The sequence below is a fragment of the Grampus griseus genome (assembly GCF_964374135.1).
Source record: "Grampus griseus genome assembly, chromosome: 18".
Classification (NCBI taxonomy): domain Eukaryota; kingdom Metazoa; phylum Chordata; class Mammalia; order Artiodactyla; family Delphinidae; genus Grampus; species Grampus griseus.
This window is the reverse complement of record NC_139012.1, coordinates 13,031,619-13,048,421: the sequence shown is the minus strand read 5'-3', so window position 1 is coordinate 13,048,421 and position 16,803 is coordinate 13,031,619. Positions and strand designations below refer to the sequence as shown.

At 40.0% G+C, this 16,803-nt stretch overlaps 1 protein-coding gene across 5 annotated transcripts in view; it reads left to right on the top strand.

The window, feature by feature from the left end:
- Positions 1-16,803, top strand: part of MBNL2 (muscleblind like splicing regulator 2) — a 152,517-nt gene that overhangs the window by 102,903 nt on the left and 32,811 nt on the right. For 2 of the 5 annotated variants that reach the window (XM_082675359.1, XM_082675360.1), the window contains exons 4-7: positions 3,853-4,053; positions 7,158-7,421; positions 14,175-14,228; positions 14,860-15,013. In XM_082675359.1, the coding sequence (XP_082531485.1) occupies positions 3,853-4,053; positions 7,158-7,421; positions 14,175-14,228; positions 14,860-15,013 (673 nt within the window). Of the gene's footprint in view, positions 1-3,852; positions 4,054-7,157; positions 7,422-14,174; positions 14,229-14,859; positions 15,014-15,728; positions 16,356-16,803 lie in introns of those variants that run through there. The other 3 variants (XM_082675361.1, XM_082675362.1, XM_082675363.1) reach the window with 2 other exon arrangements.

Here is a 16,803-nt window from a genome sequence, read left to right as displayed (position 1 = left end):
TGGGGTGAAGTCCAGAGCGAAGACGCCAAGACCGGCATTTCGGACATGATTTTCTTCCAGAAGACTCTCTGCAGCTCTTGTCCTCTGGCCTCTCTCAGTGCAGTTAGTGCTGAGAGACGAGGAGGACCAAATGGATCTCGTCTCAGACCACCTGGCAACAGCCCTCCTGCGGGAACCGCAGGGCCGCTTCTCCCAAGCCCTAGCTCGTGGCCTTCCAGGAGCAGAGTCACCTGCCCTTCTCTTAGCTACCAACTCAGACTCAAGTTCAGACATCAGCCTCAACTCCACCTGGAGACTTTAATTTGAATGCAGGATCTGAGACCCACTTTTCCAGGCAGCTGTTCAGAGCAGCCCTAACCTCCTGCCTGAGGGAGGCCCTGGCTGATGGTGGGACACGGCTCCCCGCCGATGCTCACTCTGTACGCTTATGTCTGTAAGGGCAGCTCGTGTTTTTGTTCCCTCTTCTGTTTTAAGAAATTACCAACGAAATCTATAAGTGCAGAGGAGTAAAAACAGCCCCAGACTGGGAGCCAGGGGTCCTGGGTAGTTTGCCTTGACTCTGCCTCGGCAGCGCTGACCTTGGGGAATCCACGTGGTCTCTACTCTAAATTGCTTTCACCTGAACACTGTGCAGTTCTCGCTGCCACGCTTGCTTCTCGCGGGTATTGAGGAGATTAAAGAAGACAGTGTGTGAGAATGCTTTGAAAACAGCCGAACCTTTCACAGATGTAAGGTATTACTGTCAATGATGATAATAATAATAATATAGTGCCCATCTCTGAAAATTACCATAACTGTATTTTTTTTACTATTCAACTTCAACAGAAAACACTCTAGACAAAAAAAGAGAAAATATCTAATTGAATCTATCTTCATAAAGCCTATGAACTTTTAACTTTCACATGAAAGAAAATACATACTTTCCCAACCTATATTTCAAAATAAAGAAGATATTTGCTATCATTTAGTAAGATTTTATACCTCTATTATTATATTGCTATCCTGACTACATTCCTGTTATAGAATCAATGGACAATTTGGGGAAAAAAACCTTTATTAATACTGATTTTTACACTACTAATGATAGCTGCTATTTCTTGCGTTCCAACCATGCGAAGTATTATAAGACAGAACTAACACCTTGCTCAGCCCAAGTCTTGAAGCTAAGTAGTTTTACTTCCCTTCTGCAGATGAGAAAACTAAAGTTCAGAGAGGTTGATCTCCTGCCCAGGGTAAAGATTAATAACTGGCCGAGCTCAGGATTTTGAATTCCTGTCTCCCTTTGTCTAGTAATTGTGTTTTTACTTTTAAATAATACTCTCTGTGACCTATATTACAGCTAACATCAATAAAACGAACTGCAACGTTCCTTTTCGACCATTAAATTAGATGAACAAGGAACAAAATTTGGCTAATGGTGAGAGATTTGTTGATATGCAAAAAGGTTTTGGGAAATGGGTTTTGAGGTTCTGACAGCCCACTGACAGTCAAGGTACAACCTGAATGTGTGTCCCTACACTGACCCGGGCTTCAAATTATCTAAAAGGGAGGGAGGTTGGGAATTTGCTCCAACAGAAAGTCAAAAATGGAGATGTGGGGAGGGCTCTAATTTCTAAATGTTTACTTCAATCATTAGCCTCTAGATTAAATTATACTACTAGTACTGGTTTTTCCTAATATTTATTTTCACTCCTCATCTATGACAGTTGTCCCCAAACTGGGGTGCACATCAGATCATGTAGTAAGTTTTTTTTAATGCAAATCTCAAGGACCCTGCCCAGACATATTGAGTCAGAATTTGTGATATCTCTATTTATGAAATTCCTCTCAGGCATTTCTGATATAGCTGGTTCTTTGAATCACTGATCTGTTGTGATTTATGACCTTTCAGAATTGATTTTCTTAAATCCTAACATTATAGAGCCCTTATACCATTTAAATCACTTGGCTTCTTTTCAACAGTACTAAATTATAAAAGCTACAGTTACTGAAAACCACAACGTTCTATAATTATGACTCAAATGGGTTGAAAATGGAAAACATTCATGTATAAAACTCTGTAGAAAGTCAAGGAAGAAAAAAACTCCTAACTGCCATCAATTTCCCATGTTAAGACCTCATGAAGCAACTTTCCCCCAAAGTGAATTTTATGTCGGAGCCATAAAGATCTAAGGGCCCCTCGTGAGAGTGCAGCAGCAGCCCTCTAAGACCATTAGAATCACCTCTTCCATCCCTCCCGCGACCAGCCACTTCAGTGAAGCCTTTCAGCCTCTCCAAGAACTCCCCGCACAAACTATCAATAATTCACTGCTTTCTAACATCATCGTTTGTAACAGATATTTTTCCATTATTGCTGTCAACAAAAAACGTAATACACACAGATTATTATTTTTCCCATATGTTCAACAACTCAGAGCTATAAATAGACAACAAGAATGTTACCCACAATGTACAAATAGAGAAGTAGCATGACATGGCCAACCACATAGTTCAATATGAGAAAATTGCATTAACATGTGATTGCAAATACCTAAAATATCCTAAAAATAAATAGGGTAAAAGTCATCCAATAACTAAAAACAAACAAAACAAACAAAAACTATTCAGATCCAATTCAGTGCGAAGTTTATTCTAAGAAAAATCTTTAGCATCTTCAATTTTTAACATCAGCTCTTTGAAAGTGAAGCAAAAGTTTGTTGTTCTCTTAAATGTACATTTTTAACATTGGCTCTTTAAAAGTGAAGCCAATTCCCTGGTGGCGCAGTGGTTGAGAGTCCGCCTGCCGATGCAGGGGACGCGGGTTCGTGCCCCGGTCCGGGAGGATCCCGCGTGCCTCGGAGCGGCTGGGCCCGTGAGCCATGGCCGCTGAGCCTGCGTGTCCGGAGCCTGTGCTCCGCAACAGGAGAGACCACAACAGTGAGAGGCCCGCGTACCGCAAAAAAAAAAAAAAAAGTGAAGCCAAGTTTGTTGTTCCCTTAAATGTGCATTATTTCCTTTCTGAAAGGCATATTTTCAGGTGAAGCTTTTGAAAACAATCATCCCGTCAACCCTCTAATATACTTCTTTTGGACACAGAGTATAGTGATCGAGAAGTTTAGTGAGGAACTCTATACCTTCATCACTGCTGCGTTGATTTTGTGACCTAGGAAACCAAAGCAACTTTTAATGGCCAATGGAAAAGTTCAAGCCCTTCTGTCCAACCTTTCAGGAAAGGAAGATTGGATCTAGACATAGTTGAGCTAGAGCAAGAAATAGCAGGTCTAGATGTAAGCTGCCTAAGAATTTTGGGGTTATATATGCTAGTGATAGAATACGGAAACATACTGGTAAATCCGAGCAAAATAAAATACCAAATAATCCCCACTTTTTGAGAGTGTATAAATTGGTCAGTCTGAAAATCAGTCTATAGTCAAGTGTTTTTCTTTCTTCCTCTCCCTTTGAGAGACACGTAGGAGAAATCAAAGATTATGAGTCAGCATTCCCTAAGTTTTACTGCCTTCTTGTTGTAACATTCAATAGTTTGGAATGATGAGCAATTAGGGTGAACTTATTCTTTTCTTGAGAACACTTTCATGGGAATAAAAGTTTCACCTGGTCCCTGTAGTTAGGTTTCTATGATGTTCTCCCATGTGTTTGTATGGTTTGGGGAAGAGAGGATCTGTATGGACTTCATTTTTATTAAGCAAAAAACAGAGAAGCTTAATGAATTTTCACAGTTCAGCATGGATCTATGCAATTAACATAAAGAGTCTTGTATGCAATGAATGAATTTTGCTCAAATGACACTTGCTGGTGATTTTTAAAAGTTTTATTCTAAAGGAATCTTTGTCTTGTGTTATCTTCCTTTAACAGCCCACTTTTCCTGTAGGTCCCGCAATAGGGACAAATACGGCGATTAGCTTTGCTCCTTACTTAGCACCGGTAACCCCTGGAGTTGGGTTAGTCCCAACGGAAATTCTACCCACCACACCTGTTATTGTTCCCGGAAGTCCACCTGTCACTGTTCCGGGCTCAACTGCAACTCAGAAACTTCTCAGGACTGACAAACTGGAGGTACTTCAATTATATTTGTGGTTTGAGATGCATTTGTGGTAGAACTATACCTCTGTGTAAGTGAATGCTTGTAAGATATTAATTCAGTCTTGCAAAACCACCATGCACACACATTCACCTAAAAGGCATGCATTCATAATTCTATTGTTTGAATTTAAGGTCAAGTATAAAGGAAATTAGTCTGTGGGAAAAGAATAAGTTTAATACAAACAAAAATCTGTTGTGTGGAATGTGTGTTCAGGGGCAAAATATGTAATGACCAGTGGAACATTGAATCAATCACTATGCAGGCCACGAAGATGGCTCCCAAGGGCTCCAGCTGTTCCAGGCGTGAACCTTTGCTGGATCCTGGAAAGGTCTGGTAACGGGCAGGTTAGGAGGCCAGCAGCCAGGACAAGGGGGACACTCAGGGACAGGGGTGGGAGGACGTAGGACTGTGACTACTGACCAAGTGGTATGATCATATTTCAGTATTTGAAGAACTAGTATGGCTGCTCTAGCATGTTCCAGGATATCAGCCCCAGTTATGTATAGGTAAACGGGGAACTGGAGCCTGGGAAAATCTAATTACTGATTTGGGATATTTTCTTTAACTTAAATTCAAGTGATCTACAAAAGTCAAGAAAACACAGACTTAGAGAACAAACTTATAGTTACCAGTGGGGGAAGGGTGGGGGGAAGGGATAGTTAGGGAGTTTGGGGTTGACATGTACGCACTGCTATATTTAAAATGGATAACCAACAAGGACCTACTGTATAGCACAGGGAACTCTGCTCAATATTATATAACAACCTAAATGGGGAAAGAATTTGAAAAAGAATAGATACATGTGTATGTATAACTGAATCACTTTGCCGTACACCTGAAACTATCACAACATTGTCAATCAACTATACTCCAATATAAAATAAAAAGTTTAAAAATTCATATATTTATAAAACATAATTCTTAAGTCATGAGTCAAACCAGCTCACCTGTACTTTACTAGGTAAAATTTCTCTTTAATCAGTTAGGGCATTCATCCATTTATCTTAACTACTGTATCCTATGACATTTAATAGAGCATTTTATATGGGTGTGTAAAGAGTCTGACAGATTTTTCAAAGAGTTCCTTTAATCCAACCATCAGTTAGTTGTTAGGTGATATATATGTATGGTTAGGATGTACACTGTGCTTTATCTTGGATCATTTGAGAATGTTCTTTCAATGAGCATTTGTTTAAATATTTATCCAATAAATATTGAAAATGATAAAATGCTGCCTAATATCAGCTTCCATCTGGAGTATATAGATCCCCAAATGAAAAGACAATAAACTCCATCGCTACTGTTTTGATCAAGACTAACCCTGTGAATACTGAACAGACCTTTCATGGGACTGGAAAAGTGTTTGGGGCTCCACCTGGTGGACCCATGAAGGTTTCGTGTTCAGTACGTGACCGTGTGGTTTAGAAAACAAATTAAATCAGCTGAGTTGGGAACAAGTTGTCCTTCCCAACAGGATTGGTAGACAAAGACATATGTAAAACTGATTCACGAGGACTTTAGCAAAGCAGCTTGCAATTCATTTCAAACCAGGAATGAAGTCAGCTGCACACAGAGCCCCTTGGTAAATGCCTGATGGCTACTCTACACCCCAATGCAGTCTTAGCCTGGAGTCATTCCACTTACAGAGGGAGGCATACTCAGAATCTGTGGGAACAGTTTAGTAATTTTTATTTTGTACATTTTATGAGCTAAAGATGGAATGTTGGATAATATCCAAAGTAGAATGAAACAATTAAAAATTTTGTGATTTATCTGTTTACCCTTTAAACTCGCTTGGTCACTGGTCAGTGAAACTGTATTTCCCAAGTACTTTTGACTCTCACAAGGCTCAAATGTCATGTCAGTGACCCTTCCTGTAATGTCACTAATGATAAAGATGTGAACCACCACTTGAGCACATCAACTTTGGATGTGGAGCCTGAGAAGAAAATAACTTACAATTTTACTAGTAATTCTTCCCTGATAATGATATTTATAAATATAAGTATTATGTATATATGTTATTTGTGTTACTTGACGTTATCGGTATTTAGGGCAAGGTTAAGAATACTCTTTAAATTCCAAAGAAAATTTTCTTTAAACAGTAAACTCCTGATCCACGAGAATTCTCAGAGGATGGAGCATTGCAGTTACTTGAGATTTCAGGATAATTAAGGATTAAGGAATAAAAAAAGAAACAATACATCAACACTTCAAACTCTATTCTACTTCCCTCCTTTTACTTCTTTCCCTTTATCTCTTCCCATATTTCTCTCCGTTTTATTTTGTATTTTTACCTTCTTTCTGTGCTGTCAGAAATAATAATGTTGTGACTTAAATGAAAGTTTTGGTGTCTTAGATATCGTAGTTCTTCTAATTTATGAGTATAAGCATACATCAGCTTTATGGAGCAGGACAGACCTATGGGAAAACGGGAGTATTCACGTTCACTCCAGCCCCACTCCCCATCCTCAGAGAGGAGAAACAAGTTCGTCACGTCGCCTTGTTCTTTTAGCAGTTGTGCAGCAATGACCTTGTGGCTTGATCTTTGGTGAAATAATCCCTCCATGTAAAAACCCTGTAAAATCCCAGAGTTGTCATAGTAGATGTGGCTATATATAGACGTCCAAATTTTATATACGTGTGTGTATATATATATACACACACATGTATATAAAATCTCCAAATTACTATATATATATATAAAATATTCTTTCTTTCCTTCCTTCCTTCCCTCCCTCCCTCCCTCCTTTCCTTCTCTAAATAAATAAATAAATCCCAAGAACAATGGGGGCCTTGTTGATTTAACTGCAGATTTTGACTTTCTTAATATAGATTCTCACCCCAGAAAAGAGGGGGAAGTAAAACTCAAATTATTTTGCCCGGGATTCCAGTTACTTGAGTCCTGGATAATCGAATGTTTATGTTGTAAATGGCACAAAAGCCACCATTAAAAGAAAGGAAAGGCATTTATTCCTTTTCTTTTTTTTTTACATCGTGCCTGCGCTCGCAGAGGTAGTTCCCGGCGGCCCTGGGGCCTCCTTCTGCATCGTGTGCTCTTCTCCCCATGTCCTAGGTCTGCAGGGAGTTCCAGCGAGGAAACTGTGCCCGGGGAGAGACTGACTGCCGCTTTGCACACCCCGCTGACAGCACCATGATCGACACAAACGACAACACCGTAACCGTTTGTATGGATTACATAAAGGGGCGTTGCATGAGGGAGAAATGCAAATATTTTCACCCTCCTGCACACTTGCAGGCCAAAATCAAAGCTGCGCAGCACCAAGCCAACCAGGCCGCGGTGGCCGCCCAGGCAGCCGCGGCCGCGGCCACAGTCATGGTAAGTGGGGCGCGCGCGCCGCGCACCTTCCCCGGCCCGCGAGCCCGGAGCCGCGCCTTCCGCGCGGGGACGCGCACGCTCCCCAGACCGCTGGGAGCGGGGGACGGCTGCTGTTCCCGCTGCTCCGCTGCCTACGTCCTGTCTCGGTTGCCCCCGTTTTGTTTTGTTTTGTTCTGTTCTGTCCCTCCCTCCTTCCCTTCTGCAGCACAATAAGTAAATCTCTCAGGCGGGCGCAGGGAACGCGGGGCGGGTGCGAGCGCCCTTCCCCACGCCCAGTTCTGCTCGGAGACCTGACACGGGCGGGACCGGCCCGGGCTCCTCGCAGAGCGGGAAGGACCAGGGAGGCGGCCCAGAAACAGAGAGAGACAGACAGACAGAGACAGAGAGAGAGGGAAACAGGGCGGGAGGCCTGCGGCGGCTGCTGCGCATCAGCCGCAGCGCTCCCGAGACGGCAGTCCGGAGCCAGGAGCCCTCGGCCGGCGGCCCCCGCTGCCCGGCTTTTCCCTACCCCCATCTTTTGTCCCTCTTCTGTCACTTATCACAAAGGCTACGCTGCGAACTCTCTCTCCCTAAACGAAATTTTATGCAGAACATCAAGTCATGAAACAGCTGAAGATGGAGCTGTAGGGCTGGTGCTTGGGAAAAAAAAAGAAGTCCTGGAACCCAGCCTCAGGTCCCTGAGTCACTGTCCTGTCTCAGGCCCCACCCCAGACCTTTGGGCTCTGAATACAAATTTTAAAATATCCCCAGGTGTTTTGTATACACAGTAACATTTGAGAAGCCCCTACCTAGAACACTTAAATTTAGCTGTATTCTGGGATTACCTGAGGGATCTTGAAAGGTTCTAACATCAGTCCCTTCCCCCAAGTTTCTTATTTAATTAGTTTGGATGTGGCCTGGGCAGGGGCTTGCTTTCTTTATTCTTTCTTTCTTTCTTTCTTTAGAAGCTCCCAGTTGATCCCAGTGTGCAGCAAAGTTTGAGAACCACTGCACTGGCCTGTAGAATTAATTTGTTTTCATGTGAGATCTCTGGCTTGACAGAAGTCTGTTTTAATATATGATAGGCACTGGGCATCCATTCATTCAAAACATATGAGACCTGCCGTGCATCAGGCACTTGCCGGCTGGAAAAAATAAATTAGGCAGCTTTCCTTGCCCTCGGGGAGCTTGGAGTTTAGTGGCAGTGATACTGCTCCTCCATGACACAATGGAAATGCATAATGGGGTCCAGGGTGGAGGGGGGCAGGAAAGACTCAGTGGCCAGTCATCCCTCGAGAAAGATAGATATGGCTTCAGATACGAAAGGTATAGTTTAAAACACATTGTTCTAACTAGCGACCACCACTTCATACACTAATGCCTGATCAGAATGCAAGGGTAGCTGTTATACACCAAGTTCACATTACTCAACATTCTTTCCACAATTTTTTTTGTTTAGAGAACGATTCATTTTATTTTATTTTATATTTTTAGAGAATGATTCGTTTTATTTTTTATTATTTTTGGCCACACCACGCAGCTTTCAGGACCTTAGTTCCCTGACCAGGGATTGAACCTGGGCCCTCGGCATGAAAGCACAGAGTCCCAAACACCAGACCGCCAGGGAATTCCCTCCACAAACGTTTATAAGGCCTGGCCCAGTGACAAGCAACAGGGATGCAGAGAGGAAGGCACAGAGCCTGCCCTTAACGTCATCACCGCTTAGTGTGGCCTGTGTGCTTATTCACACCTTTCCAATCTCAGCTTATTCCCAAGTATCTTGAGCACTGAGTCCTTCATCTCTCTCACTGTTTCTTCTCAGAGTCCTTGTCCCGTTAGTGTTTTTTCATCACTGGACATAACAGTGATTTTTCTGTGAGTTTCTATATATGTGGGAATGTATGCATCCACATGAGAGAGTCAGGACAATATAGATAAATTCTCCCCTTTTTGTTCTCATAAAAGAGTGGTTTTCAAAACTGATCATAATTAGGTGCAGGGGGTGAGGGACCTGTAGGGGAGATGAGAATAAATTGGTCACTTAATGCTGATGAAAAAGGAATTCTTTTAGAGAGCAAATGAGGTCTTCTATACACTTCTGCAGTGTGGAATCCATCTTCATCCACTTAGTGAAGATCTCATCCTACCGAGAAGTAAAATGTTTTTCATTGTAATCATTCTTTCAGGCCAGCCCAAATTTATTCTAACTGGTGTGTTGATCGTTGGGCACAAAGAACATGTTTTTACCTTAAGCGAATGTTATAAATCATAACTAGGTATCAAGGATACCCCCAAGGCTAGTTAGAACTCTGGCTGCAAGAGACAAAAACTTCACTAGATCATTTAGTGCCCTCCAAGGGAGGAGAGGTAAAATAGGGCTCAGGGGTAGATGGATCCGGAAACTTGAAAACCAGTAGGTCTCTCTCTTTTCTTTTTTTCTGCTTCTCTTGGTATATCAGCTCCATTCTCTAAGATCAGCTTCTCCAAACAACACTGGCCATGGCTTTGGACACCTGTAGGGACACATTCTTACATTTCCTGACAAGAGACAAAAATAGTATCTATACCATCTCTAATTAGGAACAAAAAAATGAGCCACCAGGGTCATTTTGGTGGTTGTCCTGTGGTGAGAGTAATAGCATGCCGTGATTGGCTCAGCCCGGATCACGATGGCCATCTCTGGCCACTGGGATATGAGATGAGGTTCTGGGACTATGAAAAACTTAGTCCCTATACCTCAAATACCTGTTAAATACAAGAAAACACTGGTACTAATAGTGACCTTTACAGCTGAGCCCTGAATTTATCTGAGCCTTGATTTATCCGGCTGTTACCTAGAAGTACCAGTTCTAACATCTGCAGTCAGTATGTTCTTCAATCACTGAAGGAACAGTGCACCTAGAATATGTCAATGGTAGATGACCTGGGTTGATGGAGATAAGAGAAGAAATGGCCATTTACACAAACAGCCCGGTATCTTTAAAGCAAGATTCGACTCCTCTATGTGCCTTTCTGTGCATTTTCACATCATTTTCATCAAGATGCACAGACCTTGTTGCAGTGGATGTCAGTATATTTAGTTACCATAGTTTCCTAGATTGTTACCCTGTGCCCAGATTTGGAGTTCTGATACTTCAGGTGATCTTGCAACACCGTCAAAGACAACCCAAAGGAATGTAGTTTCAGAACAAAAGCGTCAGCTTCTTTCTGACAATGACATGAAAATTACTGAATCTGTCATGTCTTTTTAGTTGAAGTGAGAGGCTCATTTGAAACCAGTCTAGTTGCAGTTGGATGAAGTCAAAGTATTCTTATTCTCATAGCAAGATTACTCGGTACACTGAAGAAAAACTATTATTTCCTTATTTAAAAGAACAAATGGGAGTGATGATTGCAGTCAGAAGATATTAGTATTCCATTCACCTGGGTTCCATATCTGAACACCAAGAATTTCTGTAGTGCAATTTTTATTATTGTCCGGGATTTCCCCTTCTCTGGATTAACTGGACCCTGAAAAGGAATCTAAAGCTTTGATTCCAGAAAAAGAGACATCTCTTTCCTTTAGAGCCTTATTCTTTTGCACTGCCTCTTAAAACATGAGCATCATCCTCATCAGAATTTTTCAAATGTAAAAATAAGCCAGACAGAGCTTCTCTTTGGTAATTTTAACACAAAGGTATCTGATCTTCAGGTCAGCAGTCCTTCTTCACACACACACCAAAATGGGGCTACACCAGGAGATACTTATTTTGTAAAAGGAAACAGGACCAGCTGCCATCAGCTAGATAAGTTTCAGTTGTTCAAGAAAACATGTACGGGAACTTTGAATCCCATCCTACTTGTCCACATCCTTTTCTTCCACATTCGAGTGGCAGCTCTGATTACTGTCGTCAGCATTTCCTGGCTCCTCAGGTTTGGTCTTTGCCTCTAATGCCGGGCCCTTGGTTGGCTTGCCTTGGCTTGAAGTTGGCTTGCTCCTTGATCCAGAAAATGAAAAGCCTGGCTGTAGGTATATAAGGCTGGAGAAAGCCCAGAGGGGGCAAAGGATCAGAAATGTTGGTGAAGCCAGCAAGAATGGGTGCCCAGTGCCTGGCACACAGTAGGGGCTCAATTAAAGAGAACCTCGTTCTCTGCATAGGTGCCTAAGGAAGCTCCCAAGATGCACCGGGCTTGGGGATCGCTCAGGTCTATTTTAAGCCTGAAGATCTTTCAATATAGGTAAACATATGCCTGCAGCCACATAATACCCTCTAAAACGGAACATCTGTGTACTACAAAGCCACATTAGAACATGATTATTCATCCATACAGTTTTTTAAAAACATTCTACCCATGTGCTTCAAAGTGTGAGGTGGGCAAGATATTAATATGTACACTCGACCCTCCAAGACCTTAGTGTTTCCTTGAAGAGACAAGATATTTGCATTTAGTAAAGAAAACCCCAAATAAGGAGTGGTAGAAAGGGAAATGCAGTCACTGTCCAGGTCAGTTTAGGGCTCTCAGCTTCTTTAAATTCCTAGTTTATTATAATTTCTGTCAAAATTGCATTTCATCAAACTAAGATTGGAAAAAAAGAGAACATTAACCTTTCAGGTGTCGATCCTAAGGAGAACTATTTAATACTTCTTTTTTCTACTTGGAGACTTCATTAAATGATGCTCTGTTAAATCAAAATTTTGCTCATAAATACCAGCCTGTGGAGACATAATCACTCTTCTAGTTAGCAAATCAGAAAAGATCAACCCAATAGCAGATTTGTTCTATAACTCACAGACTGGAAAAGTGAAGGAAAGAATTGAAACCAGAAAGTTGAGGCCAAAATGATTTTGGGTTTAACCATCCAGTTAATGTTGTTAGTGTACTCTATGAGAACAGGCTATGCAGCTTTATGTAGTTAGTACAGACTAATACAAGCAAAAATTTTTTTAATTTTTAAAAATTGCATTATCTAGCAGTGTAAAACTATACAGGAATGAAAGATTTTAAACAAAAATGGTGTCATGAAAGTTACATCATGGCAAACTGACATTTGAGGAAAGAATATTCAAAGAAGCTTTCTCATTGTGAAGCTTGTTGGGTTTTGAAAATGTTCACAATTCTGCCTGAAGAACGATGATTTCATATTATGTGATGGCCTCTATCCAGACTGCCTTCCAAAGCAGCTTCTCCACTGGCCATTCTAAGCCTCTCCTCTATCTATAGTCCTTTCCGCTTTACTGCTAGTCTCCACCCCGCTCCACCCTTAGCTCTTTCCTTTACCTCCTATCACCTCCATACTTTTAATCCTGAGTCTTCAAACGATGATGAACCGCTCTTTATTGGCCAAGGAAGATACCATTCATTGTTTCCCATTTTGAGGGTTAAATACTATCCCATTTTCTTTCAAATGCCATAGCTGTAACTCGGAACTTTAGAATAAAACATTTTGTATTTATTGTGCAAACCTTAGGGATTTACCTATTGTGCTAAACATAGAAAATGGGTATTTCATTTCTTTTGTTTGCATTGGAGCTATTCCTTTGAATTTCTTTATTTTCATAGAATTCCATCATAAAATTTTTAGATTTTTTTTTACAACAGTTATCAAGGAACAGGAAAATTTTTTCATCATGGTCTAAATCAATATTTATTATTATTTCAGCTGTTTAAATGAAACTATCTGCCCACAAGTATGGTTATAAGTTAAAGATATTATTTGACTTCTAATAGTCCAAGCAGTTCTTTGCTCTTTTAGCTGTTTGCTATTTTTAGCTATTGTACTTGTTCTAGCCAAGAGTTTCCCACATCTCATTAACTGGGTTGGTCACTGATTATACTTAAAAGTACGACTAGAATTATTAAGTATAAATTATTTTGATACCTGAGGACACTAAATACCCGTTAAAGGGTATTTTCTTAGTGTAATCTGGTAAGTTGTTCGCGATAAATTGAATTAAAATTTCAAATGTGGTGGAAAACAGAATGGATGATAAGTTAGTCATTAGAAACCAGATGATGGAATAAAAGCAGGACATTTGAGAAACCTACCATGCAAATTCAAAACCTGTTAAGCTTGGAACCTTATTCCACGTTACCAGATCCACACTAGCAAAGTGAAGAGAAAAACTGAGACAATTATCCACATAATTCAGACAAAAAAATTAAGATCCAAACCCAAACAGTTTTGCCTAAATAATCTTGTGTTTGAATATTTTTTTGCCTGAATTGTTTGTCTCAGTTTGCCGCTTCATTTTGTTAGGCTAGATCTTCATTAAAAATTATTTTTATAAAAGTTAAAGATATTATCTTTTTTTTCAACTTGGATCTTATAACTTGGATGTTATACGTAGTGCATTCATTGTTTTATATTTGAAAACTAACTTATCAGAAGTTCTTCAATCCTGTGGCCCTTAAAAGTTTTGCATTTTTTTCTGAAGCAATGTAAAAAATGCTTATGGTGTGTATGCAAGCTGCTGTTTTAATTAACTTTCCTGAATTTCAAACATCTATATTTTACTCTCTTATATGCTTTTAACTAAGGTATAGTAGATGCATTTTTGCTTCAATACTAATTTAAGGTGTAATATTCATTTCTTTAGAGAACATTTTTGTTGTTGTGCATGCCTAGTGTTTTGTACGTTGTATATTGCATTCAGAATATTTTTTTCCTTCTCACCTATCCACAATGCAATGCCGTTCCCATGATGCACCTCTGCTTGCTGTTTACCTGTATGTTAATTCGCTTGAATCCCATTGGCCCACTGCCATCATGTGCTCGCTGCCTGTTATTAAAAGACTCAGTCGACTGCCAAAGCAATGAAGCGACCTCTCGAAGCATCTGTAGACCTGGTACTTTGACCTTTCACCTTTCGCTTTGCATGTAGCTTTTCAGAGAACCATCTGAGATTTGTATTACTTGTAAAATATTGGTTGCAAACAATCATTATTATTAATTAATGAAAAAAATTCAATAAGGTGTTTAGCCATCTCATTTTCATATGTAATATGTGGAATAAATTAATCCTAACAAATTTTAATACCTTTTCCAAAAGAGTGAAGCAAATTTAAATTACTTGGCTTGGAAAAATGCTCATTATAATTCTAATTAACCTTTAAATTCAAGAAATTGCCACTTTGTTAAGGAAAAGAATAGGTATTAATAATAACACAAATGCTTCCTTCCCCCCTTAGACTAGTTTAACTCATTTTAAAAGCTGAAGTCATTTTTCGTTGTTGTTGCTTGATAGCTTTTCTTTTCCTTAGTTAAGATGCTACCGTTTTGGATTACAGAAATCATGCTTTGCTCTCGGTAACAAACTCTCACTCATTCGACTTTGCCGCTGTTTAAATTAAGGTGCATGGCAGACGCATCTCCTTAGCTGTCATTTTTTAAAAGTATGCTGCAGTTGATGATCTCTGTGGACGCTGAAGGTGTGCTCACTTTGAGTTACACGTATCTTATCCACTTCCTCCCTTACAGGCCTTTCCTCCTGGTGCTCTTCATCCTTTACCAAAGAGACAAGCACTTGAAAAAAGCAACGGTGCCAGCACCGTCTTTAATCCCAGCGTCTTGCACTACCAGCAGGCTCTCACCAGTGCACAGCTGCAGCAACACACGGCATTCATTCCGACAGGTACGTGCCCTGACAGTTCCAAGTCCTGTGTCCGTGTGCCCTCCGGTCATGTGCTTTCTTCTCATTCCTTTAAGCTGTTTGGTGGCATCTAGTTTGCTTTTAAAGGTACGATAAATACAGCCTGAAACTCATCATTGTCCTAGCGATCTAGATAATTTACCTTGCTTGGGACAATAGCTAAAGACTGTTAGGATTCTAAAGCCAAATATTTTATAGAGTTAAGTGACAGTTTGAACCCGTGAGAAGCAAACAGCAGTTAGGGCTTTTGGTTTCTTGTGTTTACACAAGCTGTGTAAAAATTGTTTATGTAAGTAAGACCTCTTATGTGTGACAATTGAAATTTGTCATTAACCCTGAATGACCTAAAAATAGCAATTCCAGTAAATACTAACCTTTTTTTTTTTCTATTCCTATTCAGAGCACTAAACAAAACAAAACAAAACAAACAAACAAGAAGAGAGGCTATTCAAATTAAAGCAAACATCTACTCATATTTTTACATCCATTCTATCTCTTTTGCCATCCTTCTCAACTTCCACCAAGTTCACAAATATAGAGAACTCTTATCCTCAGTTTCTAAGCCAATGCCTGATAATATTAGGTGCTAAGGTGCTTTAACTCTGTCATCCTACTAAGAAATGAATTCTGTTAATCACAGAACCTTGAAGTTTAAAGGATTCTTAGTGATCTCCTCATCCAATTGATTGTTTTACAGATGAGAAAGCTGAGGCCCCCTAAATGTGCAGTGACTTCCCAAGGTGGCACTACTAAAGAGAAAAAGACCTAGAACCCAGTTTCCCTGTGACCAGCTCGATGTACATGACATGACACCAGCCAGCCTCCATAGGCAGAGGCCAGAGTCCTCCTTTAGAGCCTGGCATAAAACATCAGATAAAAGTGAAGAAACAAGAGTACAATGCACGCCAACCCTCCTCTGTTTTTTTACCCACAATGCATGCCAACCCTCTGTTTTTTTACCCACCTTCCTGACCACAGACCTACATACACCATACACAAACACAAAGAGTCACCATAAATGACTGGGGTTTTGACCTTTTAGTCTGAGCTAAAGGAAGGGATAACATTTGCAAAATAAAATTTGCTGGAATGTCAAAAATAAAAAAAGAACCACGGAGTGACTTAGGCTTTAGTGAGAAGGCTGTCCATTGAGTTCTTAGTTTGAAGTCAAAATTTTCAGCCTATGACAGTGACTTGAAGGTCAATATAGGTGAATAACAATTTTATCAAAAAAAAAAAAGCATATTGATCCCAATCCACACGGGTGGACTTTTCACGTTTGTTATCTATTTTCTTAAATCCTGTAGCATATCAGGAATTAACATAGGAGGGAGCTGAATAAATATTTCTATGCTATTCTTTATATAAAATCTACACTTTGAAATGAACTATTAACCTAACAATATTTATATTGTAGTAAAAAATATAAATTACATTAGTAAAGTGGTTCTTAGTATATAGTTTTCTTATTTTAGTTCTGCTCTTCTCTTAAAATAAATAGACTCATAGACCTGTAGAATGTGTCTCCAAATCAGTAATTATTGGGGCTTCAATCTTGTCCTATTACAACCTTAATTAGTGACATTTCAGTACAGTTATAGCACAGCAGTGATTGTACTTGTAATCCACTTGATATAGCATGTTTATAAAATAATTACTAGAAGGTAAACTTATCTGAAGGCCCTGTGTGATTTCTACAAGTGTCATATTTGATAGACCTTGTCACTAGATATTTTAAGAGAAAAAAATTGTGGAAGAATATACTGAGTGGA